The sequence below is a fragment of the Tinamus guttatus genome, unplaced genomic scaffold (assembly GCF_059628265.1).
Source record: "Tinamus guttatus ecotype Peru unplaced genomic scaffold, ASM5962826v1 Tinamus_guttatus_pri_ptg000334l, whole genome shotgun sequence".
NCBI lineage: Eukaryota > Metazoa > Chordata > Aves > Tinamiformes > Tinamidae > Tinamus > Tinamus guttatus.
Genome location: NW_028288868.1, coordinates 20,491 through 47,783, shown reverse-complemented (window position 1 = coordinate 47,783; position 27,293 = coordinate 20,491). Strand labels below are relative to the sequence as shown.

Genomic DNA, 27,293 nt, shown 5'->3' with positions numbered 1-27,293 from the left:
TCTGCCATTTGCCTGCCCTCCAGTCGAAGGGGAAACCAGAGCAATGGTCCTGTCGCTTCACAGCTGCACTAGTCGAGGGGTTCCCTGGGTTTGTGGAACGGGGAGCTTGAGGAGGAGCATGGAAAAGAAGCCCTGGAAGTTCTGGGAAGCAGAGTGCTGGAATTCAGATGGAGGTACTGGGAGGAAGGGAGCACTGGTGGGTGCCGAGGGAGGTAGCCAGTGGATCAGTTAAAATTTTTCCTCTCTGTCTCTCTACATATTAAAATATAGATTTATTCTAAGCATTAAAGTCTCTTTGGCATCTCTCCAGACCCTGGCCCCAGTGTGGGCAGCAGCGGCGGCACTTCGGTCTCGACGTGTGCGGACAGGCGCAGCACCTCCGCTCCTCGCAGCGGCGGGTGGACAGCGTGGCTTGAAGGGGAGGCGAGTCCTGTTGCTTCGCTGCTCCAAGAGCGGGGTGGCAGTGTGGCACGGTTTGCCCCGTTGGAGGCCAGGGTGTGGCAGGGAGGGTGACAGTTGTGGGGGGTGAGTAGGGGGTGGGGGGCGGTTTGGTCCTAGCCGAGGAAACAGACTGGTCCCACCTCGAACCCGAATCTCTGGTTGGGCTCGCCAAAGTCCGTGACGCGCACGTCCAGCAGCGGGAGCTGCTCCATGCGGGGCGTGCTCACCTCTAGCACCGTCTGGCTGGAGCCCTTCCGTGCCTGCGGTAAGGAGGGGACAGACGGACAGACAGGTCAGCCCTGGGGGGCTCTCCCGCACACAGAGCCACCCCTTTGCGTCCTGCTGTTACCCAGTCACAACCCGCTGCTCCCTCCTGGGACACTGCCGTCCAACCCTTCCTCCCTGAACCCCAATATTTTGCTCTATCATCCCTCTCCAGAGTGCAGCGCTCAGCTTATCCGCAGGGGACGGATCCTGCTTCTCTGCCCTCCATTCTGCCCTCCTAGTGCCTCTAGTGATTCCTCCGTCCCTATTATCCGCTTACGCCTCCAGCCACCCTCTTTCATCGACTTTCTGTCCTTGTTACCCATCGTTGCACTGACTTCCCCGATGGCTTCCCCCCACAACGCTCACCGCACATCCATCCATCACAGCTTTGATGTAGGGGCTGGTGTCGTAGCTGAGCTCCTCTTCGTTGGCAGCCAGGAAGCGGAGGGCGCGCTGGTGGTCCCCGGCGGCGCTGCTGTGCCAGGCCACCGAGCGGTGGCAGTGGTACGTAAAGTTCTGGCGGGCAGAGACGCTGAGGAGCCTGAGGAAGGTCAGCTGCACCACACCGAGGGGTTGGCTGTCCGAGTCCACGTAGGAGAACTGGGGGCCGCAGGAGGAGAGGAGTTAACGGACGGAGCGGGATGCAGATACGGGTAGGAAAGGGGAGCAGAGGGTTTCTGCTGGGATCAAGACTTGCGTCAAGCAAGGGGACATGGTGAGACGGGCTGATATGTCCAAGGCCAAACAGGGGATGTTTTGTCTTCTCCTCAGGGAGAGACCTCCAGCTCCCCAAGACAACACGGGGGGAAGTGGCTGGGGACACATGGAGGCAACAGTGAGGCTGAAATCCTGACTCAGGGTGGCTGGAGAAGACAGAGGGGACCAGTGCGGGAGGCCACATGGGATCTCCACATGGGCCATGTGTTCCTTGAACACCCCTTGGGATGGAGAACAAGCGCAGGGAGCGCGTCAGCCAGTGCCGTAGGAGCTCCCATGTGTCCCTGGCACCCTCACCTTGCTGCCCTCCTTGAACTGACTGAACCATCTCCAGGGCTCCTCCTTCTCCCACGCGGACATCTTCACCTGCAAGACGAGAGACAGCGATGAGCAACGGAGCAGTGCGGGGGGCACCTCGCACCACGTAAAGCTGGGGTAGGTCCCCGCCACGAAACCACTGCCCTTCCCTCACCTCCTGTGTCTCTTTGCTGGGAAAGACGCAGGTCTCCCCGCCTGCGGTGAAGTTGCAATAAACCTTGAAGGAGTCTCGGGCGCAGCCCTGGTTGGGGTCGATCCAGTACTCGCCTGGGCCGGGAGGAGAAGGGTCAGCGCATGGGGCCACACCACACGCCGTCGCACCTCACCCCGCTCCCCTCACCGTCAGGAAGGCCCGGGTGGCTGAGCTGCAGGTCCTGGCAGGTGCGGGCAGGGTTGTCCTGGGTGCCCATGGGGCGCCGCAGCCCCTCGATCTCCTGCTTGAGGGAGTTGAGGGAGCCGAAGATCTCCTCCATGCCGTCCGCGTAGTCGCGAGCCGCCTCGTCGGCAGCCGCCCTCTCCCCATCCTCCTCCTCCTCCTCCATCAGTTTGCTGCCGTCGATGGAGCGTTTGCTCTTCTTGGGCAGCTGGATAGGCAGGGGCTGGATCACCTCCCCCGGGGGGCCCTGCAGGAGGCACGGCGCCATCAGCACCTGAGTGTGGGGGGCAGTGGAGCCCCCACCCCCAAGGCAATGGACCCCCCTGCTCTAAGGCCTTCCAAAACCAGGATATCCTGCATCTGTGCCTGGATGGTCTTCCTACGGCCTCCCCATCATCACCTCTAGCGGGAGGCAGCTTAGAGCCACTCACCGGGTGTCCGGGGGGTCCCGGAGGGCCACGTTCACCTTTGGGTCCTGCTTGACCCTATAGGAAAAAGACACAAAGGTCAGTCTTGGAGGGGGGACAAAAGTAGGGGGAGAGCTGGGGGACACGGGCTCAGTACTTACCATGGCTCCCTTGGCACCCTTGGGACCGGCGGGGCCCTGCAAAGCAAGACCGGCTCTGTTAGCGAGGCTCAGCGGTGGGGACTGCTGCCCACAGCGGACACCAGGTGGGAAACGAGGTGCGGGGAGAGGGTTCAAAGTTGGGGGTGAGGGGGTCACTCACTGGAAGTCCGGGCGGGCCAGAAGGGCCTATGGGTCCGGTAGCTCCAGGGATTCCCTGTACGACACGAGCGGGAGCAGGAAGTGGAGTTAGGAAATGGGCAGCCCCATTCCTGCCTCCCCAGCACCCCCATCCCCACAGTTGCCTCTGGTCCCCACCACTGCCACCCCCTATTCTACACCCCCACCTGCCCGGACCCACCCCACACTCTTCCCCTCCCGGCCTCCGTCTCTCCCGTTCCCCAGGCCCCTCACTCACGGTTTCTCCTTTCTGCCCCGTGGAGCCCTGGGGGCCGGGTAGACCCCGGTCTCCCTTCTCCCCCTGCTCTCCTGGGGGTCCGATCAAACCGATGAGACCAGGGTGACCCTGCGGAGAAGACGAACGGGCACATGATGGGTGCCAGAGGTTGACAGCGCTCGGTGGGGGTACAGGAGCCAACCCGCTCCCCTCTGCCGTGTCCCCACTCCTCACTCACCTTCTCTCCTTTGGCCCCGGTGTCGCCTTTGAGGCCGGGGAGACCGGGGGGACCCTGCGGGGAGGCAGAGGCAGGATCATTAGAGGTGAGGAGGACAGAGCAGGGCGTCCTGCCTTGAGGGGCCGCAGCGGGGAGAGGGGGCCGCACTCACCACTGGTCCTGGTGGCCCAGCCTGGCCCGTGGTGCCCGGTTTGCCTTGTTCTCCCTGTGCGGGCGAGCGGAGAGCGTGAGTCCCCCTCAACCGGAGGAGATGCCACCACCACCCGCACCCCATTGTCACCAGGACGTAGCCACTTACCACAGAGCCGGGCAGACCTCTGAGGCCATCGGGACCCTGCTTCCCAGCGGGTCCCTGGGGCCCCACGGGGCCAGTCTTGCCGGGAGCACCCACTATGCCCGGTTCTCCCTGTGGACGCAGAGGAACCGCGTGAGGCCAGTCCAGGAGACGTGAAGAACAGTGACAAATGGGCCCTGGCTAGGAGCAGTGCCAACCTCCCCAGGGCTTGTCACCCCGCTAAGGTCGTGTCCCCTGCTGGGTTCAGCCAGGAGGCCACCTCCCTGGGACAAAGTCACTCACCTTGGCGCCCTTCTCACCCTGGCGCCCCTCAGGCCCAGGGGTTCCAGCAGGGCCCTGCGGAGAGGAGAAACGGGGCAGTGAGGCCAAGGGACGTGGCTGGGTGGGCACAAGAGGGCTCACCAAGCACTTACCCTCTTCCCCAGGGGCCCAGGAGGGCCGTTCTCACCCGTCGGACCAGGAGAGCCCTAGGGAAGGAGCGAGAAAGGAGTCAGGGGAACCGGCCTGATCCCAAAGCCAGGGCAGAGAGGAACGCGGAGAGTTGGATCCAGTGAGAACGTAGAGGGATGGGGAGATCCCTGAGCTACGCCAGGCTGCAGGGGAGCAGATCCGGCGACTCCAGGAGGAGGCCAGAACCGGGTTGGACTCTCCACTTCCCGGTGCTCCTGAAGCAGTGGGATAGATCTGGTCTGGCTCTTGGACAGGGGGAGCTGATTTCCACGTCCCTGGGGACCTTCCTCATCCAAAGCATTGGAAAGGGATCCGCGCACCCAGCGGGGCACTCACCGGCTCGCCGGGCTCACCGTCCTCCCCACGCTCACCCTTGGCACCGTCTTGACCCTGTTGGGAAGAGTTGGAGTCAGTAGGAGGCCCCGCAGAGCCCCCGAATCCCAACCCCAGGCTGCAGGAAACCCCCTCCAGTCCCCCAGGCTAAAGGAGCAGCCCAGAGGGGTGGGACGTGGGACTCACCCTGGGACCCATTTCGCCCGGGGGTCCTGGATCGCCTGGAAAACCAACGGGACCCTGAAAGAGAGAGAGAGATGTTAACATGAAGGGACCCCGGTGCCAGGCTCCAACCATCCTCCCACCTTTCTCCTTCTCTTCCCACCTCCCATGGACAAACCCAGCCCCTTCCCCAGGTTCCCTGTGTCAGCCCAAGGGCTGCAGCACTCACGGGGTTGCCCTTGGGCCCATCGTCACCAGGCGGCCCCTTCCCTCCAGGCGGTCCGGCCACTCCGGCGGCTCCAGCTTCTCCCTTCTCCCCTCGCTCTCCTCGGGGGCCCTGCAAGCACAAGGAAAGGGGTCAGGGCACAAGGAAAGGGGTCAGGGCGCAGTCGGGGTGTCTCCGTGTGGGGCCGGGGACAGACTGGGACGGGGGGTGTCTCTGCTGTCACTCACCTTGACTCCTGGCTCCCCCTGGATACCTGGAGACCCCGATTCACCGGGCTCCCCCTGAAATGGGAAGAGAGAGAAGTCAACCCCCCTACACCACCCTGTCCGTTTGTGGGCCCAAGCCCTCCAGAACAGTCCCTCGTTATGGAAACCTGCTACGTCACTGCCCCAAGGCCTCCCACCACCTCCGCTCCCCACTGGTGCAGCTCCCGTCTCCCTGGCGCGGCCGGGGAGCGGACCCAGGCGTCCGGCATCCACGGACCTACCTTCTCGCCGGGAGGCCCCAGGTTGCCAATACCTCCAGGAGGTCCTTGGGGTCCCTGCAGAGTGGAGAGAGCAGAGCTTATCACCGCAGTGCCCCCCATGGCAAAGGGCAGCAGGGCAACGGAGGGAACGACGGGCGGCTTACGTCTGCTCCGGAGGCTCCAGCTGGACCGCGCGGGCCGGGAGGTCCGGGAGGGCCCTGTGGAGAGAAGGTGCTCAGTGAGGGCGCACCTAGAGGGGCACAGGAATGCGGTGGCGGGGGGCAGCATCACTTACCATGGGACCCACGTCACCCGTCTCACCCTTCTCGCCAGCTGGGCCTGGTAAACCCTGGAGTGAGAGAGAGATTGCGTGTGAGCACTAAACACGGGAGGAGCCGCTGGCATCGGGGCACAGGGGACAGATACGGGCCACCAGGGAGGAGGGGACGGACAGCGACGAGGGCTTAGACCAAGGGGGAGCTGGATGGTCCCGGTGTGTCCGATCATGTCTGGATCCAACGGGTGGGAGATGCAGTTGAGCATGGGGGTACATGAGAGGTGCTCCCCACTGGTCACGTAACCCACACACAGAATTGGGGACAGGGTGGGTGGCACTCAGGACCCCGCTCGCCAGCGCCGGGGTGGGAGGGAGTTGGGGCAGGGAGGGTCGTCGGGAGGTTCTCACCTGGAGCCCGATGGGGCCGGGGGGCCCGTTGAAGCCCCGCGTCCCCTCGTCGCCCTTGGCTCCGAAGTGCCCCTGGGGACCGCGCGCGCCCGGCTCCCCGTCGGCGCCCTGCGAAGGAGGAAGGAGGGTCAGGACGACACCACGAGACCGGAGGAAACGGCCGTTCTCCCCACCAAGGCCGACCTCATCTGGCGCCACCCTTGCTCCCCCTGCCCCGCACCCAGGGGCGACGGGCACCCCATCCCGCGCTGTGTCCCCAACCCTGCCACCTCGCCACGCCAAGTGACCCCATGCAGGGGGGGACAGCAGGCGGCGTCCCTGCCCGCCGGGTACTTACGGCTGCTCCGGGCTGCCCCACTGGCCCGATGGGCCCGGGAGGACCGGGAGGACCCTGCGAGGAAGAGAAGGGGTGAGCAAGGCTGGGATGACCCTGGGACAACAGGGGGACCAATGCGGCCACCGGCCATACTCACGTGCTCGCCCTTGTTGCCCTTGCTGCCCTTCTGGCCCGGCTCGCCCACCTCGCCCTGCATGGAGGAGAAACGAGGGGTTAAGCATGGCCAGGATGGGGGGGCGGCAGCACGGGGACGGCCGCGGCGGGGCCTCACCTTGTCACCGTCCTCCCCAGGGCCGCCGGGAGGGCCGGCGGGGCCGGGGAGACCCACGGGGCCCTGAACGCCGTCGCGGCCGGCAGGGCCCATGGGGCCTTTCTCGCCCTGCAGGGAGAGGGAAGGGGTTGGTCAGGGATGCAGGGGACCATCTGCATCCTGTTGCGTCTCGGGGTCCAAAGCAGGGTGAGGACCCAACTGCGCTGGCACCCACCGACCACGTCCCCTTCCAGCTACTCACAGGAACTCCTTTCTCTCCGGCAGGGCCCGGTGGCCCTTGCGGGCCCGGTCGCCCGGGGGGACCCACAGGGCCACCTTGTCCGGGGCCACCTCTCTCTCCGGGGGAGCCCTGGGGGGATGTGAGAAGGAGGATTAACCAAGGGGAATCTGGGCATCACGATAGGGAGCGCGGAGGGGGTGACACTCACTGCAGGTCCTGGGGGTCCGGCTGGTCCTTCGTTGCCCTTCAGCCCTGGGCCACCCTGTGGGAGGGTGAGAAGAAGAGGGGGGTCAGTGCCTTGTTGTACCGGGGGGCACTGGGGAGGTCTGGTCACACAGAGGGTGGATTTTACTCACCGGGGTGCCCGGCAGGCCCCGCTCACCGGGGAATCCCCGCAAGCCGGCGGGACCGTCCTTCCCAGGGGAGCCGGTGGGACCGGGATCTCCCTAAGGAGGGAGAGAGTGAGATGAGAGGCAGCCCCACACCCCGACACCCAAATTCATTCCTTGGGGTCGTGACTATGCTGCCTCAATCCACCCCAGCCACCCTCCAACCTCCTCACCTTGGTGCCCTCTTTTCCAGATGGTCCTGGCAGCCCCTGTTCTCCTGGGGGGCCGGGGGGTCCCGGGTGGCCTCTCTCCCCCATGGGGCCGGATTCGCCGGCAGGTCCCTGGTGTACGGGGAGAGCAGAGAGAATCAGCGTGACCGCCTGGGAAAACGGGCACCTGGCCCACGCATGGCGGAGCCCATGACTCACCTGAGGTCCCACCACCCCCGGTGGACCCGGGGGGCCGGTCTTGCCTTGGAAACCCTGCAAGAGAGGAGAGAAGGGGGCTCAGCACGAGATGGAATTTCAGAGTAAGACGAGGAGGGTCTAGAGTAACAGAGGAGGGTCCAGAGTAACCAAGGAGGATGCAGAGTAACCAAGGAGGATCCAGTGTGTAGGAGGGAGAGCAACAAGTATCCAAAGATGAACTGGGGCAGGAGGAAGGATGAAGCTCAGGTGTTTGGGGAGTGAATGAGACACAGGATAGAGGGGACAGGAGAGTGACTCGAGGGAAAGGGGCCGCACAGGCATCAACAGAGATAACCGGGTCATGTGGGGACACTTACGACTTCTCCTCGCTGCCCGGGGTGCCCGGGGAGCCCGTCCTTGCCGGGGGGACCCTGGAGGGAGAGGAGCAGAAGTTGAGCAGTGCCGGGGACACCCGGTGCGAGGGGACAGATAGGGGACTCCGCTACTTACAGGAGGCCCTTTGGGGCCTGGGAAACCATTGGGCCCTTGTGGTCCTGGCAGCCCCTAGAATGGAGCAGAGCAGGGCGGTTATGGCAGGACGGGCGTCACGGGGGGCACTCGCACCCTTTCGAGGAGCACTGATTTGCTCGGCACCCGTTAGCAGAGCAGGGCACCCGGCCCAAAACCGCTGGGATTTCAGGTGTCAACGGGCACGAAGCAGCTCGCGTTGGGCATCGCGGTAGCAACGTGGGCGCTCGGTGCCGGTGCCAAGCGCGCTGCTGGCGCTCGGGAACGCGCTCGCGTGCCGGGTGCCCCCACTTACCCTCTCGCCCGGGGGGCCGTGGGGGCCGTCGCTGCCAGACGTGCCCTGTGGCAGCAAGGAAAGAGCGAGGGGGGAGTTTAGGAGTGCGATGAGGGCTCATGGGCGCTGTGCGTGAGAGCGCTCCAACGCGCCGCGTGCTCTCCCCATCACTGACCTTGGCCCCCGACTTTCCGGTGGCTCCTCGTGGCCCGCGCTGGCCCCTGGGACCCTGAGGATGGAGACGGAGGTGGGTCATGGACGGCCCATGAGACCCCCTGTCTCCTCCTCACCGAGAAGGGCCCTGGTGAGGAGTTAGGGCTGCGGGAAGGGACGGAGCCTCCCATCCTCCTCACCCCGCACTCACCGTGGGACCACGCTCGCCTCTGGGCCCCGATTTGCCCGACAGACCCTACAAGAGACAACAGCTCAGACAGGCGCAGTGGGGTGACAACCCCCTACCCTGAGCTCCCTGGGGACGGTGACGGTCCCCGCGGCGGGGACGCAGAGCCGGGCAGGCCGCGGTCACTCACCCGAGCGCCCTTCTCGCCGTTGCTGCCCGGGAATCCCGGGAAACCCTGTGAGCCCTGCGGATGGGGAGGAAGGGGATGAGCGGCGTGTGGAGCTGGGCAGACAGGGCAGCCCCTCCGATCGCCACACTCACCTTGGGGCCCTGGCGTCCGGGGTATCCGGGCAGGCCCGGGACTCCCAGTTTTCCCTAGGAAAGACAGAGATGTGGAGTTAGGAGCTTCTCCCACTCCTCCTGGCGTGTGTCTGTCCCCCTGTAACCACCGTCCTCACCTTCTCCCCGACCAGCCCGATGGGACCGGGGTCTCCAGTGGGGCCCGTCCGCCCTTTGGGACCTTCGGGCCCGTCCTCTCCGCGGGAGCCCGGAACGCCGATTTCACCCTGCGGGAACGACCGGTCAGGGCAGCCTTACCGGGACGGTGGCCTCAGCGGAGGTCAGACCTCCCGTGCACCCACGTGCGCTTACCCGGTCTCCTTTCACGCCCATGTCCCCCTTGAAGCCGGGGAAGCCTTCTTCACCCTACGGGAGGGAGGGAGACGCTGGTACGGGCGCTCGGGGTGCCGCGCTAGGACGGCGAGAGCCACCGCTCCGTGGGGCGCAAAAACACACCTACCTTCTCCCCCTTGTGGCCTTTGAGCCCCCGAATGCCGTCCACACCCTGGGGAAGGCAGGGAGAGAGTTATGGGGTGTCCCCCCGCGTCCACCCCAATTTCTCCTCGTCGCACCCAACGGATGCGTTGTTGGATACCCAGCACCCGCCGTTGTCCCCGGTCCCGCACTCACCTTGACACCGCGTGGGCCCGGGTAGCCGATGGGGCCCTGGGGACCCGATGGGCCCTGCGGAGAAGGGGGAGGTTTTAGAGGAGGCGCCAGGGGCACCTCCAACCCTGCACCCCTTTGGCCCATTATGGTTGGTCCTTTACCTGGTTGCCTTTGGTGCCGGGGGGTCCCTCCTTCCCGGGGTGACCCTATGAGACAAGAGGGGCCGGGGATGAGCGGCCTTGGGACAGAACCCGTGTTCCCAAGCCACCCCCGTCCCCTCGCTGAGCAGGGCCTCATGGTGCCGCTGGGGACATCGGCATCAACCGCTTGGTCAGATGGGGTTGTCACATGGCGGACGGTCACCGGGAAGGAGGTGGCGCTTCCTGGTGGCCAAGGCCACATCCCAGCACGGGCCACTGCCAGGGGACATCACCGGGGCGCACAGTGGGGGACCGAGTACTCACGGGCGGCCCATCGGAGCCGGGCATGCCGGGCAGGCCGGGTTTCCCTTGGGGGCCCTATGGGGAGAGAAGCCGGGGTTAGAGGCAGCGGTGATGGCCGCGTCACCGTCCCCCTCCCCGGCACGTGGTCCTATTCTCACCTTCTCACCAGGAGGTCCCGTAGCGCCCTGTGGGCCTGGCAGACCCTGCAACAAGGAGACAGGATGAGGGGTGACGCGGGTACCGCCGCGGCGCCCAGAGCGCTGCACCGCGCCGGGGGGACACGGCCACCCCATGGGGCTGCTCACCTGCGTCCCCGGTGTCCCCTGCTGCCCGGGGGGTCCCGGCTCTCCTTGTGGCCCCTGTGACAATGAGAGGTGACAAATCAGCGCTGGGGGGAACCGCGTTGGGGGGCCACCAGTGTCACCAATAGGGCATCGCCGCCATGGCAAGGGGGACACCACGGAGCGACGCCGCTCGAGGACACTGCTGCAGGGAAGCTCACAGCACCCAGCACGGGCGGACAGGCCGTCCCGACTCACCAGGTTGCCCTTGGGCCCGATGGGACCGTCCATGCCGCGTACGCCCTGCGGAAGAGAGACACGCGCTGAAGCTGGGGCCGGCGGCGCGCTTGGGGACGCAGCGGGGACAGCGGCCACTTACCGGAGGGCCGGGGATTCCCGGGGGGCCTTTGGGGCCCAGCAAACCTCGGGGGCCCTGTGAGGACAAGATGGGGTGTTAAGGGGGGTAGGGGACACCTGGGGGGTCCTTGCTCCCACCCACCGCGGCGTTGGCACCACAATGAGGACGTCACCGTCCTTTTCCACCCGCTATGGGCTGCCCCATACCGCTTCTCCGGGCAGTCCTCGGGGTCCCACGTCGCCGTCGTCTCCCTGCGGGGGCACAAGCAGCACCCCAGGGCGGTGAGCCCCGAATTGGGTCCCCATCCTGTCCCTCCCCGCCACCCACCTGCCCGGAGCCACTCACCCTCTCGCCGTCCTCGCCGGGGGGTCCCGGCATGCCCTGGGAGCCAGTGTCCCCCTGCAAGGAGACAACCCCGCGTCACCCGCGAGAGGGGTGGAAACGGCACCCGCGCGCGGGGCGCCAGGTGAGACGGGGCGTTGAGCGACAGCGGCGCCGGGCGCGCGTGAATGCGCTCAGTGTGTGTGTGTGGCGGCGGTGCATGAATGGGGGCTCTGTGCGCCGGGCGGGCGGGCGCGACCGCGGCGCCGGCGCCCGTGTTTGCTCAGGGCGGTGATACGGGGGCGCCCGCGGCTGCTCGAGGCAGCGCGGCGGGGACGGGGCCGCCGCGCTCGCCTACGGGGGCACGGGGATGCGCATATGGGTCCTTGGGGGTGTCCCTGTGCGCTCTGTATAGGGGTGCGCATAGGGGTCCATTGGGGTGTCCCTACGCCCTCCATATAGGGATGTGCATGGGATCCATCGGGGTGTCCCTGCACCCTCTGTATAGGGGTGCACATTGGGGTCCATCGGGGTGTCCCTGCGCCCTCCGTATAGGGGTCCATCGGGGTTGGCCCTGCACCCTCCATATAGGGATGCGCATGGGGTCCATCCAAGTGTCCCTGCACCCTCCGTATAGGGATGTGCATGGGGTCCATCGGGGCATCCCTGTGCCCTCCGTATAGGGATCCATCCAGGGTCCCCATGTGCTCTGCATAGGGGCATGGGGATGCGCATGGGGGTCCATCAGGATGTCCCTGCACCCTCCATATAGGGACGCGCATAGGGGTCCATCCAGGGTCCCCATGTCCTCTGTATAGGGGCATAGGGACACAAAGAGGGATCCATGGGAGTGTCCCTATGCCCTCCATATAGGGATGAGCATAGGGGTCCATGGGGGCTCCCCATGTCCTCTGTGTAGGGACACATAGGGGTCCATCGGGGTGTCCCCATGTTCTCCATATAGGGATGCACATAGGGGTCCATGGGGGTATCCCTGTGCCCTCTGTATAGGGACATAACGACATGTCTAGGGGTCCTTCGGGGTGTCCCCATGTCCTCCATATAGGGACACGCTTGGTGGGGGCCAAGGGGTTGTCCCCATGTCCTCCAGATAGGGACATGCGTAGGGGATCCATGGGGTTGTCCCCACACCCTCCATATAGGGACACGTGTAGGGATCCATGGGGGTGTCCCCGCTCCCCCCGTCCCATCCCCACCGCCATCCGCGGCCACTCACCCGGTGTCCTTTGTCACCCGGGAGCCCCGGCAGCCCGTCGAAGCCCCGGTCACCCTGGAAGCGGCAGGAGGAGCGGGTCGGGTCACCCAGGTGCCAAATCGGGTCCTCCCCGGCTCGTATCCCGCTCCGGGGATATCCCGGCGCCGCGCGTCCCCTCCCGATCCCATTACCTTAATGCCAGGATCTCCGGGCATCCCGCGGGCGCCGTCAGCCCCCGGTCGACCCTGCGGGACACCGAGTGGGGTGAGAGGGGGCTCCAGGTCATGTCCCACGATTCCCATCCCGTCCCATCCAACTCACCCTCCGGCCGGGCTTTCCGGGGGGTCCAGTCAGGCCCTGGGGACCTCGGGGACCCTGCGGAGAGGGAAGACAAGGGCTGGAAAGGCTCCTATAAGGAGATGGGGGTGGAGGAGCCCCCTGGGATTCGGGGGGTTGGATATGGGGGCCGGGAGGGACCGGACTCGGATACCTGGGGTCCAAAGTCGCCGGATTCTCCCTTCATGCCGGTGCTTCCAGGCTGCCCCTGCGGACCGAGCGCGGGGAAGGGGGGACAGTTACGTGGGGCCGAGGCCCCATCTACAACCCCCAGCCCCACATCAGCATGGGGGGCACCACCCCCCAACCCAACTCCCTGCGTTCCCAATGGGTGTCCCCTCTCCTTGTCCCCAAATGTCACCGGGATCCGATACCCACCATGGGGCCAGGCCGGCCGGTGTAGCCCATGGGTCCCGGCGGGCCGCGGAGGGCCAGCTATGGGGAGAAGCGAAAACAAGGGGTTATTTCTCAGCTGACAAACAACACCCCGACATGGTGGGCAAGGCAACACCGTGTCGGGGGTGTCACCCACCCATGCCAGCTGTTGGTAACGGCTGTAGCTGGTCCATGGCTGGTGCCCGGCTACAACCACATAGGGGTGACAAAAGGGGCTTTTTCAGCAGGTTATGGAGACCGGAACCACATGGGGTTGAAGGAAGGGGACTTGGTTTGGGGACAATGGGGACCGAGGGACACGAGTGGCCGTGGGTACAGGGACTCACCCGGGCTTGCTGTAGGATGGCTTGAGCTTGGGCCTCCTGCGCCGCCACCACGGGGCCCTTGTCCCCGCCGCTGCTCCCGAAGCGGAACTGTGACACACGGATGGTGGCGTTGGGGACGGGGACACGCCGGGGACACCGTCACCCCGCGGGGTGTCCCCGTGGGGAGATGCCGTCCCCATCGGACACACTCACCGGCAGCATCATGGAGGTGCCGGGCGGTCCGGGCGTCCCGTCGGAGCCGGGAAGGCCGGCGCGACCGGGGGGACCCTGTTGGGAAGAGGGTCAGCCGCGATTCCCATTGGGAAGAGGGTCAGCCGCAATTCCCATTGGGAAGAGGGTCAACCACGAATCCCATTGGGAAGAGGGTCAACCGCGGGTCCCGTTGGGAAGAGGGTCAACAGCGGATCCCGTTGGGAAGAGGATCAGCCACGGATCCCATTGGGAAGAGGGTCAGCCGCGAATCCCATTGGGAAGAGGATCAGCCGCGGATCCCATTGGGAAGAGGATCAGCTGCGAATCCCATTGGGAAGAGGATCAGCTGTGAATCCCGTTGGGAAGAGGGTCAGCTGTGAATCCCATTGGGAAGAGGGTCAGCCGCAAATCCCATTGGGAAGAGGGTCAACCACGAATCCCGTTGGGAAGAGGGTCAGTCGCGATTCCCATTGGGAAGAGGGTCAGAAGCGATTCCCGTTGGGAAGAGGATCAGCTGTGATTCCCATTGGGAAGAGGGTCAGCCGCCATTCCCGTTGGGAAGAGGGTCAGCCGCCATTCCCATTGGGAAGAGGGTCAGAAGCGAATCCCGTTGGGAAGAGGGTCAGCCGCGATTCCCGTTGGGAAGAGGGTCAGCCGCGATTCCCATTGGGAAGATGGTCAGAAGCGAATCCCATTGGGAAGAGGGTCAGCCGCGGATCCCGTTGGGAAGAGGGTCAGCCGCGATTCCCGTTGGGAAGAGGGGCAGCCGCGATTCCCATTGGGAAGATGGTCAGCTGCGAATCCCATTGGGAAGAGGGTCAGCCGCGATTCCCATCGGGATGGAGCGGTGGGAACAGCACTCACCCGCTCACCGGGCTCTCCCGGGGCTCCTGGTGGTCCCTGTGTCCCCGGCGGTCCCGACATTCCCTGGAGCGAAGGGGGACACGGAGTGAGGGTGGCACCGACGTCACCGCTCGGCGGCTGCGGCGGTGCCACCGCGTGCGACGGTCACTCACCGCGGGTCCTTCGGGGCCGGGGGGACCCTCCACCAACATGCCCTGTGGAAGGAGAGGACAACGTTAAGGATGTCACCGAGCCGGATGACAGGAGGGGTGACGGGAGGCCTTGGGGACACACGTACCGGTTCGATGACGGCCGGTTCGCCCTTCTCGCCCTTGTAGCCCCTGACGCCGTGCACAGCCTGGGGGTAGCAGATATATAACCGCAAAGAGGGACCAGTCAGTATGGGGCACGCGGGGACACGGGGACATAGGGGACATGGACTGGGGACAGCCCCCCTCCACATGAGCATCAGCGCAGCCTGATGGGGACCTCTGGGGATAGGGATAAATCCTTCCCCCCATCCCGGAAGGAGAGGGGGAAGAGATTTGGGAAGGGGAGAAGGGATTTGGGGAAAGGGGGAAGGGATTTGGGAGAGGGAGAAGGGATTCAGGAAAGGAGGAAGAGATTTGGGAAGGAGGAAGAGATTTGGGAAGGGGAGAAGGGATTTGGGGAAAGGGGAAAGGATTCGGGAGAGGGAGAAGGGACTTGGGAAAGGAGGAAGAGATTTGGGAAGTGGGGAAGGGATTCTGGAAATGGGGAAGAAACTGGGGAAAGGAGGAAGAGATTTAGTAAAGGGGGAAGGGATTTGGGAAAGGGGGAAGGGATTCGGGAGAGGGAGAAGGGATTCAGGAAAGGAGGAAGAGATTTGGGAAAGGGGGAAGGGATTTGGGAAGGGGGGAAGAGATTCATGAAATGGGGAAGGGATTCCAGAAATGGGGAAGAGATTCAGTAAAGGGGGAAGAGATTTGGAAAAGGGGGAAGGGATTCGGGAAAGGTGAAGAAGTTCAGAAAAAGGGAAGAGATTCAGGAAAGGAGGAGGGGATTTGGGAAAGGGGGAGGAGATTCAGGAACAAGGGAAGCAATTTGGGAAAGAGAGAAGGGATTCGGAAAAGGGGAAGAGATTTGGGAAAGGGAGATGAGATTTGGGAAGCGGGGGGCTGCCGTCAGCTCCGATCCCAGCTCCGTGGAGATGCCGATGTGACAATGACGAGGCCAGTGCCGCCATGCTGGGGTTAAGGAGATGACGGGGGCATTTATGGGGGAGACGATGATGTCACGCGTGGCAGGAGTGACATCACGCGGTGCCGCAACATGCTCCGGGGACGCGACACAACAGGCAGCGGGGGGACATGCCGGGAACAACGTGGGATGCGACGGAGATGGTGATGGACACACAATGGATGATCATGGACACACAACGGATGGTGATGGACACACAACGGGTGGTGATGGACACACGATGGATGGTGATGGACACACAACGGGTGGTGATGGACACACAACGGGTGGTGATGGACACACAACGGATGGTGATGAACACACGACAGATGGTGATGGACACATGATGGATGGTGATGGACACACAATGGATGGTCATGGACACTCAACGGATGGTGACGGACACGCAATGGATGGTGACGGACACGCAACCGGTGGTGATGGGCACACAATGGGTGGTGATGGACACACGACGGATGGTGCCGGACACACAACGGATGGTGATGGACACACAACGGGTGGTGACGGGCGCACCAGGACACACCGGGAGACGTGACGGACACACGAGGATGGACGGACGAGACGCCGGCGCCGAGGACCCCCCATCCCGACACTTACGCCTCCGCTCGCCCGCGTCTCTGCGGAGAGCGCGGGGCCCAGCTCCGACGGCTCCGGGCCCTCGGGATAGTCCTTATAGACGTACTCGTACTCGGGGCCGCCCATGGGGACCGCGTTGGCCGCCCCTTCCTCCTCCTCCTCCTGCTGCTCCTGCGGCCCCGGGGAACCGGTGGCCTCCGGCCCCGTCTCGTGCCAGGAGGCCGGATCCGGGGCCGGGCTGTAATCCGGATACTCGCCGGTTGCCCAGGGCTCCTCCGTAGGGGGGGCCCCCACGTCCTGGCGTGGGATATGGGGTGGGAAACAGCGGTCACGGCACCGCGGGACGGACCGGGACGGACACACGGACGGACAAGCGAAGCGGTGACGGAGACACACACAGAGCGGGGACAACAGCGGGAGGGCTCTGCATTCCCATCCCGGATTCATCCCGGATCCGGTGCAGAGCCCAAAGCGGCGGGATTGGGATCTGGGGGAGGGGAGGGCCCTCTTGCTCATGGAATGGGGCCATTCCAGGCGGGGAAATAAAGGCAGGAGGTCGCGATCCGGAAAACAACGGTCCCCGGTCCCAGCTTTCCGTCGCTTCCCCCTCCTGCCGCTTTATTTGCGCCGCCGGGATGTGGGCGAATGGCCCCGTCCGGGGGGACGGATGGGGTGGGAAGGAGAGTGGGCGGGAGGGAGGCGGCTCCCATCCCGGATCCCGGCTCGTGCCGAGCGGGATCCCTCCGTCTTGCTCTACCTGCTGGTAGCTGTTGCCTCGTTTCCTGACACGGCCCCGGCCGCCACCGTCACCCCGCGCGGCGTTCCTGGCGCCCGGCCCCGTCTCGCCGTTGCCGGGGGGATTCCCGGTGCCGGGATGCTTCCCGTTGCCGGGGGAATTCCCGGGATGCCGCCCGGGCGCCGTGTTCATCATGGGCCGCTCTCGGGGGGCCTTGTGGAAGGGGATGGGGGGTGACGGGCGCGGGAGGAAGAGGCCGGTGACGAAGGTGACAAACACGCAGGACGGGGGGGGACACAAAACACAGAGGGCACCCGCTGTGAGAACCCCCCAGCATGGGGTGGCCCCAATTGTCCCCCTTCATTGGGTGGCCCCAATTGTCCCCCCTCAACCCCGCCATAGCCCGTTGCTCCCTACGCTCCTGCTGCCAACGGGGTGGGTGACAAACGGTGACATCGCGGCGACACAGCCAGGACGGACACACGGACACACGGACGGAGCTGCCGGGGGGGGCGTTACCTGCTCCGCATGGCCCCCCGGCACCGGCCCGTCCTCGCTATTGGTGTAGTAATAGGGGTACTCGTAGTACTCCGCGTCCTCCTCGGAGTACTGCCGGCGCCGGGAAGAAGGACAACGTCACCGCGACGCGGCCGGCCGGGGGGGTCCGGGTGTCCCCCCACTGTCACCCTGTCCCCACCACCCATCCTGGGTGGCGAATCCATGAGGGCATTGAGGGACACACGGATCCATGCGGATGGAGGCACTGAGGGACGCGCGAATCCATGAGGAGGGTGTTGAGCGACCCCAAATAATCCCGGTATTTTGGGGATTTGGGGATAACGGGATAATTTTGGGACCCCCCCCCCAGCCCGTGCGCCCCCACCTGAGACCGCGGCGGCTCCTGCGCCTGCGGGCGCCCGTCGACGGGGCCACAATGGGGTCCGTAGAGCTCGCAATACTCGTGGGCGTCCTGCGGGTCGGCGGTGATGAGCAGCTGCTGGATGTCACCCTGCGGAGGGGACAGAGCGCGTGACACCGGGATCGTCCCCCGCCACCGCCGGCGCCGCCGGTGTCCCTCCCATCCCAGCGGACCTGGAAAACCTGGTTGTCCAGCATGCGGGTGCCGAGGAGGGTGACGCCGCGCGTGTCGACGACGGGCCGCGTTGAGCGACGCAGCGGCCGCGTCGCCACCTTCTTGCAGTCTACGAGCAGCGTCACCGACTGCTTGTTGACGCTCAGGGCCACCCGGTGCCACCTGTGGGGTGGTGACCGCGGTGACGCTTTGGGGACAGCCAACCCTCCATCACCCCAGTGCAATGACCCCAGTGCCACTTAGGGTACATCCAACTCATCGGTCTGGTGCAAAGACCCCGGTGCCACTTTGGGGACATCCGACCCATCATCTTGGTGTCACTTTGGGGACATCCAAGCCACCTTCTCAATGCAATGACCCCAGTGCCAACCTGGAGATGCCCAAATCATCCCAGCACCAATTTGGAGATGTCAAACTCATTGTTCTAATGCAATGGGGACGTCCAACCTATCATTCCAGTGCCACTTTGGGGACATCCAACCCCACATCTTGGCTCAATGACCCCAGCGCCTCTTTGGGGACGTCCAACACATCATCCCAAAGCCAATTTGGAGGTATCAAACCCATCATCCTAATGCAATGACCCCAGTGCCACTTTGGAGACGTCCAACCCATCACCCTGGCACCACTTCGGGGACGTCTAACCCATCATCCCAACGCAATGACCCTGGTGCCAATTTGGGCATGTCCACCTCATCATCCCAATGCCAATTTGGAGATGTCAAACCCATCATCCTAATGCAATGACCCCAGTGCCACTTTGGGGATGTCCAACCTATCATTCCAGTGTCACTTTGGTGACATCCAACCCCACATCTTGGCTCAATGACCCCAGTGCCTCTTTGGGGACGTCCAACCTATCACCCTGGCACCACTTTGGGAACATCCAACCCAACATCCCAATACAACGATCTTGGCACCGCTTTGACGACACCCAACCCATCATCCCGGTACCAACATGGGGCCAACCCATCATTCCGGCTCCACTCTGGCAACACCCAACCCATCATCCCGCTGCCACCATAGGGCCAACCCATCACTCTGGCTCCACTCTGGCAACACCCAACCCATCATCCCGGTACCACCTTGGGGTCAACCCATCATCCTGGCAACACCCAACCCATTGTCCCGGTACCACTATGGGGACAACCCATCATCCCGGCTCCACTCTGACAGCACCCAACCCATCGTCCCAGTACCACCTTGGGGTCAACCCATCATCCTGGCAACACCCAACCCATCGTCCTGGTACCAACATGGGGACAACCCATCATCCCGGTGCCACTCTGGCAACACCCAACCCATCATCCCGGTACCACCTTGGGGTCAACCCATCATCCTGACAACACCCAACCCATCATCCCGGTACCACCATGGGGCCAACCCATCATCCCGGTGCCACCCTGGCAACACCCAACCCATCGTCCCAGTACCACCTTGGGGTCAACCCGTCATCTTGACAACACCCAACCCACCATCCCAGTGCCACCATGGGGACAACCCATCATCCCGGTGCCACTCTGGCAACACCCAACCCATCATCCTGGTACCACCATGGGGCCAACCCATCATCCTGACAACACCCAACCCATCATCCTGGTGGCACCATGGGACCAACCCATCATCCTGGTTCCACTCTGGCAACACCCAACCCATCATCCCAGTACCACCTTGGGGTCAACCCATCATCCTGGCAACACCCAACCCATCATCCCGGTGCCACCATAGGGCCAACCCATCATCCCGGCACCACTCTGGCAACACCCAACCCATCATCCCGGTACCACCTTGCGGTCAACCCATCATCCTGACAACACCCAACCCATCATCCCGGTGGCACCTCAGCTCCATCCCACCCCGCGCCGCGGCGGTACCCACTTGCCATCGGCGAGGTTGACGCTACGGAAGAGCGGATAGTCCTCGGGCGCCGGGCGGCCATGCTGGTCGGCGTAGAGGAAGACGGGCGAGCGGCCCAGCTCAACGCCGAGCTGTTGGGTGCCGTGGCGGTCGTAGATGGAGAGCAGGAACGCTTGGAGCCCGGCCTTGGCCTTCACCAGCGCCATGATGGAGAAATCCTCAGGGAATTTACCTGGTGGCATGAGCAGATCAGCGGGGATCCCCTCCTCTTTCGGATAAATCCCCTTGAAGGGAGTTTTATATCCCCAGGGATCCCCATCTTGGATAGCCCCCTTCAGAGGGGTGGTTTATATCCCCAGGGACCCCCATTTTGGATGATCCCCCTCCAAGCGGTGTTTTACATCCCTGGAGATGCCCCCGTTGTGGATACCCCCCCCTCAGAGGGGTTTTATATCCTTGGAGACCCCCTGTTTGGGGTAATTCCCCTAGAAGGGGTGTTTTATACCCCAGGGACCCTTCCATTCCAGATAACCCCCCTTGGAGGGACACTTTACATCCCAGGGATCCCCAATTCCAGATAATCCCCCTTGGCAGAGGGGTTTTATATCCCAGGGACCCCCAGTTCCAGATAATCCCCCTTGGAGGGAGGTTTAATATCCCTAGGAAACCCCAATTTCAGATAATCCCCCCTGGAAGGGGGGTTTTATATCCTTAGGGACCCCCAATTCCAGATAATCCCCCCTAGAAGGGGGTTTTTATAGCCCAGGGCTGCCCCATTCTGGATAATCCCCCTTGGAGGGAGGTTTTATATCCCTAGGGACCCCCCAATTCCAGATAATCCCCCTTGGAGGAGGGTTTTATATCCCTAGGAACCCCCAATCTGGATAATCCCCCTTAGAGAGGGTTTTTATATCCCTAGGGACCCCCAATTCCAGATAATCCCCCTCAGAGGAGGGTTTTATATCCTTGGGGACCCCCAATTCCAGATAATCCCCTTTGGAAGGGGGTTTTTATATTCCAGCAACACCCCAATCAGGATAATCCCCCTCGGAGGAGGGTTTTATATCCTTAGGGACCCCCAATCTGGATAATCCCCCTCAGAGGAGGATTCAATATCCCTAGGGACCCCCAGTTCCAGATAACCCCCCTTGGAGGGAGGTTTTATAGCCCAGGGACTCCCAATTCCAGATAATCCCCCTTAGAAGGAGGTTTTATATCCCTAGGGACCCCCAATGCCAGATAATCCCTATTGGAAGGGGGGTTTTATAGCCCAGGCACGCCCCCATTCTGGATAAGCCCCCTTGGAGGAGGGTTTTATATCCCTAGGGATCCCCCAATTCCAGATAATCCCTATTGGAAAGGGGGGTTTTATATCCCTAGGGACCCCCAATCTGGATAATCCCCCTCAGAGGAGGGTTTTATATCCCTAGGGACCCCCATTCTGGATAAGCCCCCTCGGAGGAGGGTTTTATATCCCTAGGGATCCCCAATTCCAGATAATCTCCCCTGGAAGGAGGGTTTTATATCCTTAGGGACCCCCAATCTGGATAATCCCCCTTAGAGAGGGTTTTTATATCCCTAGGGATCCCCAATATGGATAATCCCCCTCGGAGGAGGGTTTTATATCCCTAGGGACCCCCAATCTGGATAATCCCTCTTAGAGAGGGTTTTTATAACCCTAGGGACCCCCCAATTCCGGATAATCCCTATTGGAAGGGGGTTTTATGGCCCCGGGACCCCCATCCCGGCTCTTCCCGCATCCCGCCCCGCGGATACCTACCCGGGAAGAGCTGCCGGGTGGGCGCACTGAGCTGCGCCGGCCGCCCCACGCGGAAGGCGGCGCCGCGCGCGGAGCAGATCCCGTCGGAGCGGGTCACGCCGTCCGGCAGCGCCGGCAGCCGCAGCGCGTCCAGGACGTCCACGGCGTCACCTGCGGGGACAGGGACACGGTGGGGACGAGGAACAGGGATGGGGACCCATAATGGGGATGGAGACAGGGGATGGGGACAGAGATGCGGATGGGGACCAATAATGGGGATGGAGATGGGATGGGGACAGGGGATGAGGACAGAGATGGGGATGGGGGACCAATAATGGGGACAGAGACGGGATGGGGACAGGGATGAGGACAGGGATGGGGATGGGGACCAATAATGGGGACGGAGACGGGATGGAGACAGGGGATGGGGACAGGGATGAGGACAGAGATGGGGATGGGGACGGAGATGGGATGGAGACAGGGAATGGGGACAGGGATGGGGATGGGGACCAATAATGGGGACAGAGATGGGGATGGGGACAGGGGATGGGGACAGGGATGAGGACAGGGATGGGGATGGGGACCAATAATGGGGACAGAGATGGGATGGGGACAGGGGATGGGGACAGGGATGGGGATGGGGACCAATAATGGGGACGGAGACAGGATGGGGACAGGGGATGGGGACAGAGATGGGGATGGGGACCAATAATGGGGACGGAGACGGGATGGAGACAGGGATGAGGACAGGGATGGGGATGGGGACCAATAATGGGGACAGAGATGGGATGGAGACAGGGGATGGGGACAGGGATGAGGACAGAGATGGGGATGGGGACGGAGATGGGATGGAGACAGGGAATGGGGACAGGGATGGGGACAGGGATGGGGATGGGGACCAATAATGGGGACAGAGATGGGGATGGGGACAGGGGATGGGGACAGGGATGAGGACAGAGATGGGGATGGGGACCAATAATGGGGACGGAGATGGGATGGAGACAGGGGATGGGGACAGGGATGGGGATGGGGACCAAAAATGGGGACGGAGACGGGATGGAGACAGGGGATGGGGACAGGGATGAGGACAGAGATGGGGATGGGGACAGGGATGGAGATGGGATAGGAAGAATGGGGGCAGGGCCGGGGAAACGGCCTCCTCCCCGTCCTGCCATGGGTCCCGGATTCCCTCGGAATTCCCATCCCGCCGATGGGGCGTCGAGGGCGGATTTGTGCACGGGAGGTGACCCCATCCCTGTCTCCATCCCACCCTCATCCTGGTCCCCAAATTGTCCCTGTCTCCATCCTTCCTATCCCATCTCCATCCCTGTCCCCATCCCCTGTCCCCATCCCGTCTCCGTCCCCATTATCGGTCCCCATCCCTGTTCCCATCCCTGTCCCTCTCCCCATTCCCAGTGCATCCCTATCCCCATCCCCATCTCTGTCCTCATCCCTGTCCCCATCCCGTCTCCATCCCCATTATCGGTCCCCATCCCTGTTCCTGTTCCCATCCCTGTCCCTCTCCCCATCCCCAACACGTCCCCATCCCTGTCCCCATCCCTGTCCTCATCCCTGTCCCCATCCCCTCTCCATCCCCATTATTGGTCCCCATCCCTGTTCCTGTTCCCATCCCTGTCCCCATCAATGTCCCCATCCCCATCAGGTCTGGCACAAGCAGCCCCAAATTCCCTCCAACAGCCCCCAAAAACCTGCGGGAAGCAGCGGATTTTCCCAGCTCCCCCCGGGACAGAGGGACGGCCACCAGCTCCATCCTGCCCGGTGCCACCGTCCCCGTCCCCTCCCCGTATTCCCAATCTCGCCGTCCCCACCCCGGGCCCCTTTCCCCATCCCGGCTCCCGCCGTCCCGTTGGATCCGTGTCCGTCCGGCCTGGGTTTCTCATCAGCTCCGTGGCAGCTCCGTGTCCCCTCCCCTCCGTGTCCCCCTCCAAGGGGAGGGGACAACATGGAGGGGAGGGGACGCTGGAGGGGGGACACGTTGGGTGGGGTGACACTATGGAGATGGGGACACTATGGGGGGACATTATGGGGGAGACACTATGGGGGACACTATGGGGGGGAGACACTATGGGGAGGGGGACACTATGGGGGGACACTATGGGGGACACTATGGGGGGGACACCATGGGGGGGAGACACTATGGGGGGGACACTATGGAGGGGGGGACACTATGGGGGGACACTATGGGGGGACACACCATGGGGGGGACACCATGGGGGGGGGCACTATGGGGGACACTATGGGGGGGACACCGCGGGGGACACCATGGAGGACAAGGGGGGTGGGGACAGTATGGGGGGGGACACTATGGAGGGAGGGGACATTATGGGAGGGACACCATGGGGGTGGGGGACACTATGGGGGGGACACTATGAAGGGAGGGGGACACCATGGGGAGGAGGGGACATCATGGGGAGGGGACACTTCGGGGGGGCACTATGGGGGGGGAACAAATAGGGGGGGACACTATAAAGGGAGGGGGACACCATGGGGGGGGACACTATGGAGGGGAGGGGGACACCATGGAGGGGGGACCACTATGGGGGGTGACACTATGAAGGGAGGAGGGGACATCATGGGGAGGGGACACTTCGGGGGGGGCACTATGGGGGGGGGGACAAATGGGGGGGAGGACGCTATAAAGGGAGGGGGACACCATGGAGGGGGACACTTGGGGGGCACTATGGGGGGGACAAATGGGGGGGACACTATGAAGGGAGGGGGACACCATGGAGGGGAACCACTATGGGGGGGACGCTATGAAGGGAGGAGGGGACATCATGGGGAGGGGACACTTCGGGGGTCACTATGGGGGGGGGGACAAATAGGGGGGGACACTATAAAGGGAGGGGGACACAATGGGGGGGGACACTTTGGGGGGAGGGGACATCGTGGGGAAGGAGGGGACACCATGGGGAGGAGGGGACACTTGGGGGGGGGGGGGGGTCAGAGCGTCCCCTCCTCTTCCTCGTCCCCCCCCCCCAGCGAGGCGGACACAGAGCCCCCTTTCTTCTCCCGGCCTCAGGAAAAGCCATTACGGCCGCATAGCGCAATTCCCGGGGGTGGGAATTCCGCCCCCCCCCCCCCCGCCTCCTCCTCCCCCCTTGGCTCCCGGCTCCGCTCGGCCGGCGCCGCCGGGAAAGGTGGGAAAACGGGCGGCGGTTTCGGGTGGAAAACGGGGGAAAAAATAATGTCCCCCATGGCCGTGGTGGCACCCGCTGTCACAGGTGGCACCTGGAGTGTCGCGGGGGGTCCTGGGTGTCACTTTGTGTCCCCGCTCTGTCTCCCTGCTCCGGGCACCTGTCCCGGTTCCCGTGGGAAGGAGCCCGGGTTGTCCCGAATGGGGATCCTGGGGGAAATGGAGCCTCTTCCTTGGGGGCTTCCCGGATTCCCGGGTGCTCCCGGGATTTCCAGGCGTTCCCTGGGACCCTCTGGGTGCTGCTGGGACCCCCTGGGTGCTCCCTGGATTCCCGGCTGCTCCCTGGATTCCCGGTTGCTCCCTGGATTCCTGGCTCCTTCCCGGATTCCCGGGCGCTCCCTGGTATCCCTGGATGCTTCCCAGGTTCCTGGGTGCTCCCCGATACCCTTGGATTCTTCCTGGATTCCCGGGTGCTCCCTGGTATCCCTGGATGCTTCCCAGGTTCCTGGGTGCTCCCCGAGACTCTTGGATTCTCCCCGAATTCCCAGGTGCTCCCTGGATTCTGGGGGGCTTCCCAGATTCCCGGGTGCTCCCTGGATGCTCCCGTGATTCCTGGGTGCTCCCTGGTACCCCCGGGATGCTCCCTTGATTCCCGGGTGCTCCCAATACCTCTGGATGCTTCCCGCTATCCCCGGGTGCTTCCCGGATTCCCAGGTGCTCCCTGGACCCCTCGGTGCTCCTGGCACCCCTGGCTACTCCCAGGATTCCTGGATGCTTCCCAGGTTTTGGGGGTGTTCCCAGGACCCCTGGGTGCTCCCGGTATCCCTAGGGTTTTCCCTGGATGCCCCTGGGATCCCTGGGTGCTCCTGGCTACTCCCTGGCACCCCCTGGATGCTCCCGGGACCCCCGGGTGCTCCCGGGACACCTGGGTCCCTTCCAGGACCCCATCCCATGGAATGGGGCGGGGGGACCGCACCAAAGGGTGCCGATTTGGGGGGAAAAACCGGGATACGGGGGGAAGGAAGCGCCAAGGTGTCGGGAAAGGGGGGTTGGGGAGCAGCCGGCAGCCGCCTCCGACTGATCCCGACCCAAGGAATTTCCAGCGGCCGCTGCCAGGCCGGGAGCGAGTGGAAAATGAGCCGCGAGTCTGGCCGGGGCCGCGGCACCGGCTGGCAAAGCCATTTGCGGAGCCGGCGCGGAGCCCGCGGGACGGAACGGGATGAAACGGGACGAAACGGGACAGACGGACGGGACGGGACAGACGGACGGGACGGGACAGACGGATGGGACGGGACAAACGGACGGGACGGGACAGACGGACGGGACGGGACAGACGGACGGGACGGGCTCCCCCGCTTCCCAATCCTATAAATAACCCCCCTTCCCCCGCAATATCCCGGAGCCGCCCGGGGAGGGGGCTAAAAATAGCCCGGGTGGGACCGCGGTGGCCGCTCCCGGTGCTCCCGGTTACCGCAGCCCGGCGGATCCCGGTGCTGCGTGTCCCGTTCCCGACCGGAGCCCCTCGCAGTCCGGGAGCAGCTCCCAGTGCTCCCAGTTAAATCTCCGGCTAGATCCCAATATTTCCCACTTAAATCTCCTGCTAGATCCCGGAATTTCCCACTTAAATCTCCTGATAGATCCCTGTATTTCCCAGTTAAATCTCCTGCTAGATCCCAATATTTCCCAGTTAAATCTCCTGCTAGATCCCGGGATTTCCCACTTAAAGCTCCTGCTAGATCCCGGTATTTCCCACTTAAATCTCCTGCTAGATCCCGGTATTTCCCACTTAAATCTCTTGCTAGATCCCCGTATTTCCCAGTTAAATCTGCTAGATCCCAGTATTTCCCAGTCTGTCCTGCGGTATCTCCCAGTTACAGCCTCCAGCACCTCCAAATTCCAGCGTCCCAGTAAGTCCTGGGATCATCCCCGTAAATCCCAGGCTCTCCCGAATTCCCAGTTCCAGCCCAGCAGCAGTTCCAGCTCCAGCCTGGCTGAGTATCCCAGTTCGGAGCTCCGGGATATCCCAGTGCATCCCGGTTGCATCCACCAAGACATCCCGGTACTTCCCATTTGGGAGCTCCAGGATATCCCAGTTGCAACCCCCAGCACATCCCAGTGCTTCCCAGTTCGGAGCTCCGGGATATCCCAGTTGCAGCCATTGGGACACACCAGTGCCTCCCAATTGCAACTTCCAAGACATCCCAGTGCTTCCCAGTCGGGAGCTCCAGGATATCCCAGCGCTTCCCACTTAGGAGCTCCAGGACATCCTCCAATTGCAACCAGCGGGATGTCCCAGTGCCTCCCAGTTACAAATTCCCGGAATTCCCAGTGATTCCCAGCTCGGGGCTCCGGGACATCCCAGCGATTCCCAGGACATCCCAGCGATTCCCAGTTCGCAGCTCCGGGATATCCCAGTCCGGAGCCTCCTCAAGGCTCCCAGTCCGCCCCCCTCCCGCTCCCGCCGGTACCGGTGCCGGTTCGGGTCCCACCTGGGGCAGCGGCGGCCGCGGGCCGGGTCAGGACGAGGCCGAGCAGGACGAGGGGCAGCCCCGGGCCGAGGCGGTACCGGCTCAT

General features: G+C 63.7%; 1 protein-coding gene across 1 annotated transcript; it reads right to left on the bottom strand.

Moving 5' to 3' along the window:
* Window positions 1-499: 499 nt before the first annotated feature.
* Window positions 500-27,293, bottom strand: COL11A2 (collagen type XI alpha 2 chain). Its single transcript, XM_088529625.1, has 67 exons — window positions 27,209-27,293; window positions 21,584-21,733; window positions 19,825-20,035; window positions 17,946-18,108; window positions 17,731-17,862; window positions 17,373-17,462; window positions 16,875-17,066; window positions 16,139-16,414; window positions 14,601-14,660; window positions 14,476-14,517; window positions 14,324-14,386; window positions 13,460-13,534; window positions 13,268-13,354; window positions 12,924-12,980; window positions 12,700-12,753; window positions 12,531-12,584; window positions 12,401-12,454; window positions 12,231-12,284; window positions 11,018-11,071; window positions 10,879-10,923; window positions 10,694-10,747; window positions 10,573-10,617; window positions 10,339-10,392; window positions 10,192-10,236; window positions 10,055-10,108; window positions 9,752-9,796; window positions 9,612-9,665; window positions 9,442-9,486; window positions 9,294-9,347; window positions 9,101-9,208; window positions 8,964-9,017; window positions 8,833-8,886; window positions 8,667-8,711; window positions 8,478-8,531; window positions 8,324-8,368; window positions 8,011-8,064; window positions 7,878-7,931; window positions 7,522-7,575; window positions 7,327-7,434; window positions 7,121-7,210; window positions 6,973-7,026; window positions 6,786-6,893; window positions 6,545-6,652; window positions 6,410-6,463; window positions 6,274-6,327; window positions 5,937-6,044; window positions 5,547-5,600; window positions 5,416-5,469; window positions 5,273-5,326; window positions 5,013-5,066; window positions 4,789-4,896; window positions 4,584-4,637; window positions 4,401-4,454; window positions 4,028-4,081; window positions 3,897-3,950; window positions 3,618-3,725; window positions 3,471-3,524; window positions 3,320-3,373; window positions 3,103-3,210; window positions 2,848-2,901; window positions 2,688-2,723; window positions 2,551-2,604; window positions 2,084-2,366; window positions 1,898-2,010; window positions 1,723-1,791; window positions 1,075-1,308; window positions 500-701 (listed from the first exon to the last, which is right to left on the bottom strand). Exons 1-67 carry the CDS (start codon window positions 27,291-27,293, stop codon window positions 555-557), a joined length of 5,508 nt encoding a protein of 1,835 aa, XP_088385751.1. The 3' UTR covers window positions 500-554.

Bases quoted from the DNA above. Each gene is read 5' to 3' on its own strand.
- COL11A2 (XM_088529625.1), bottom strand. From the start codon at position 27,293: ATGAGCCGGTACCGCCTCGGCCCGGGGCTGCCCCTCGTCCTGCTCGGC. The intron at 18,109-19,824 runs GTGGGTACCGCC...ACCACCCCACAG, and splicing joins GTCAACCTCGCCGATGGCAA to GTGGCACCGGGTGGCCCTGA. The intron at 4,897-5,012 runs GTGAGTGACAGC...TTGTGCTTGCAG, and splicing joins AGGGGGAGCCAGGAGTCAAG to GGCCCCCGAGGAGAGCGAGG.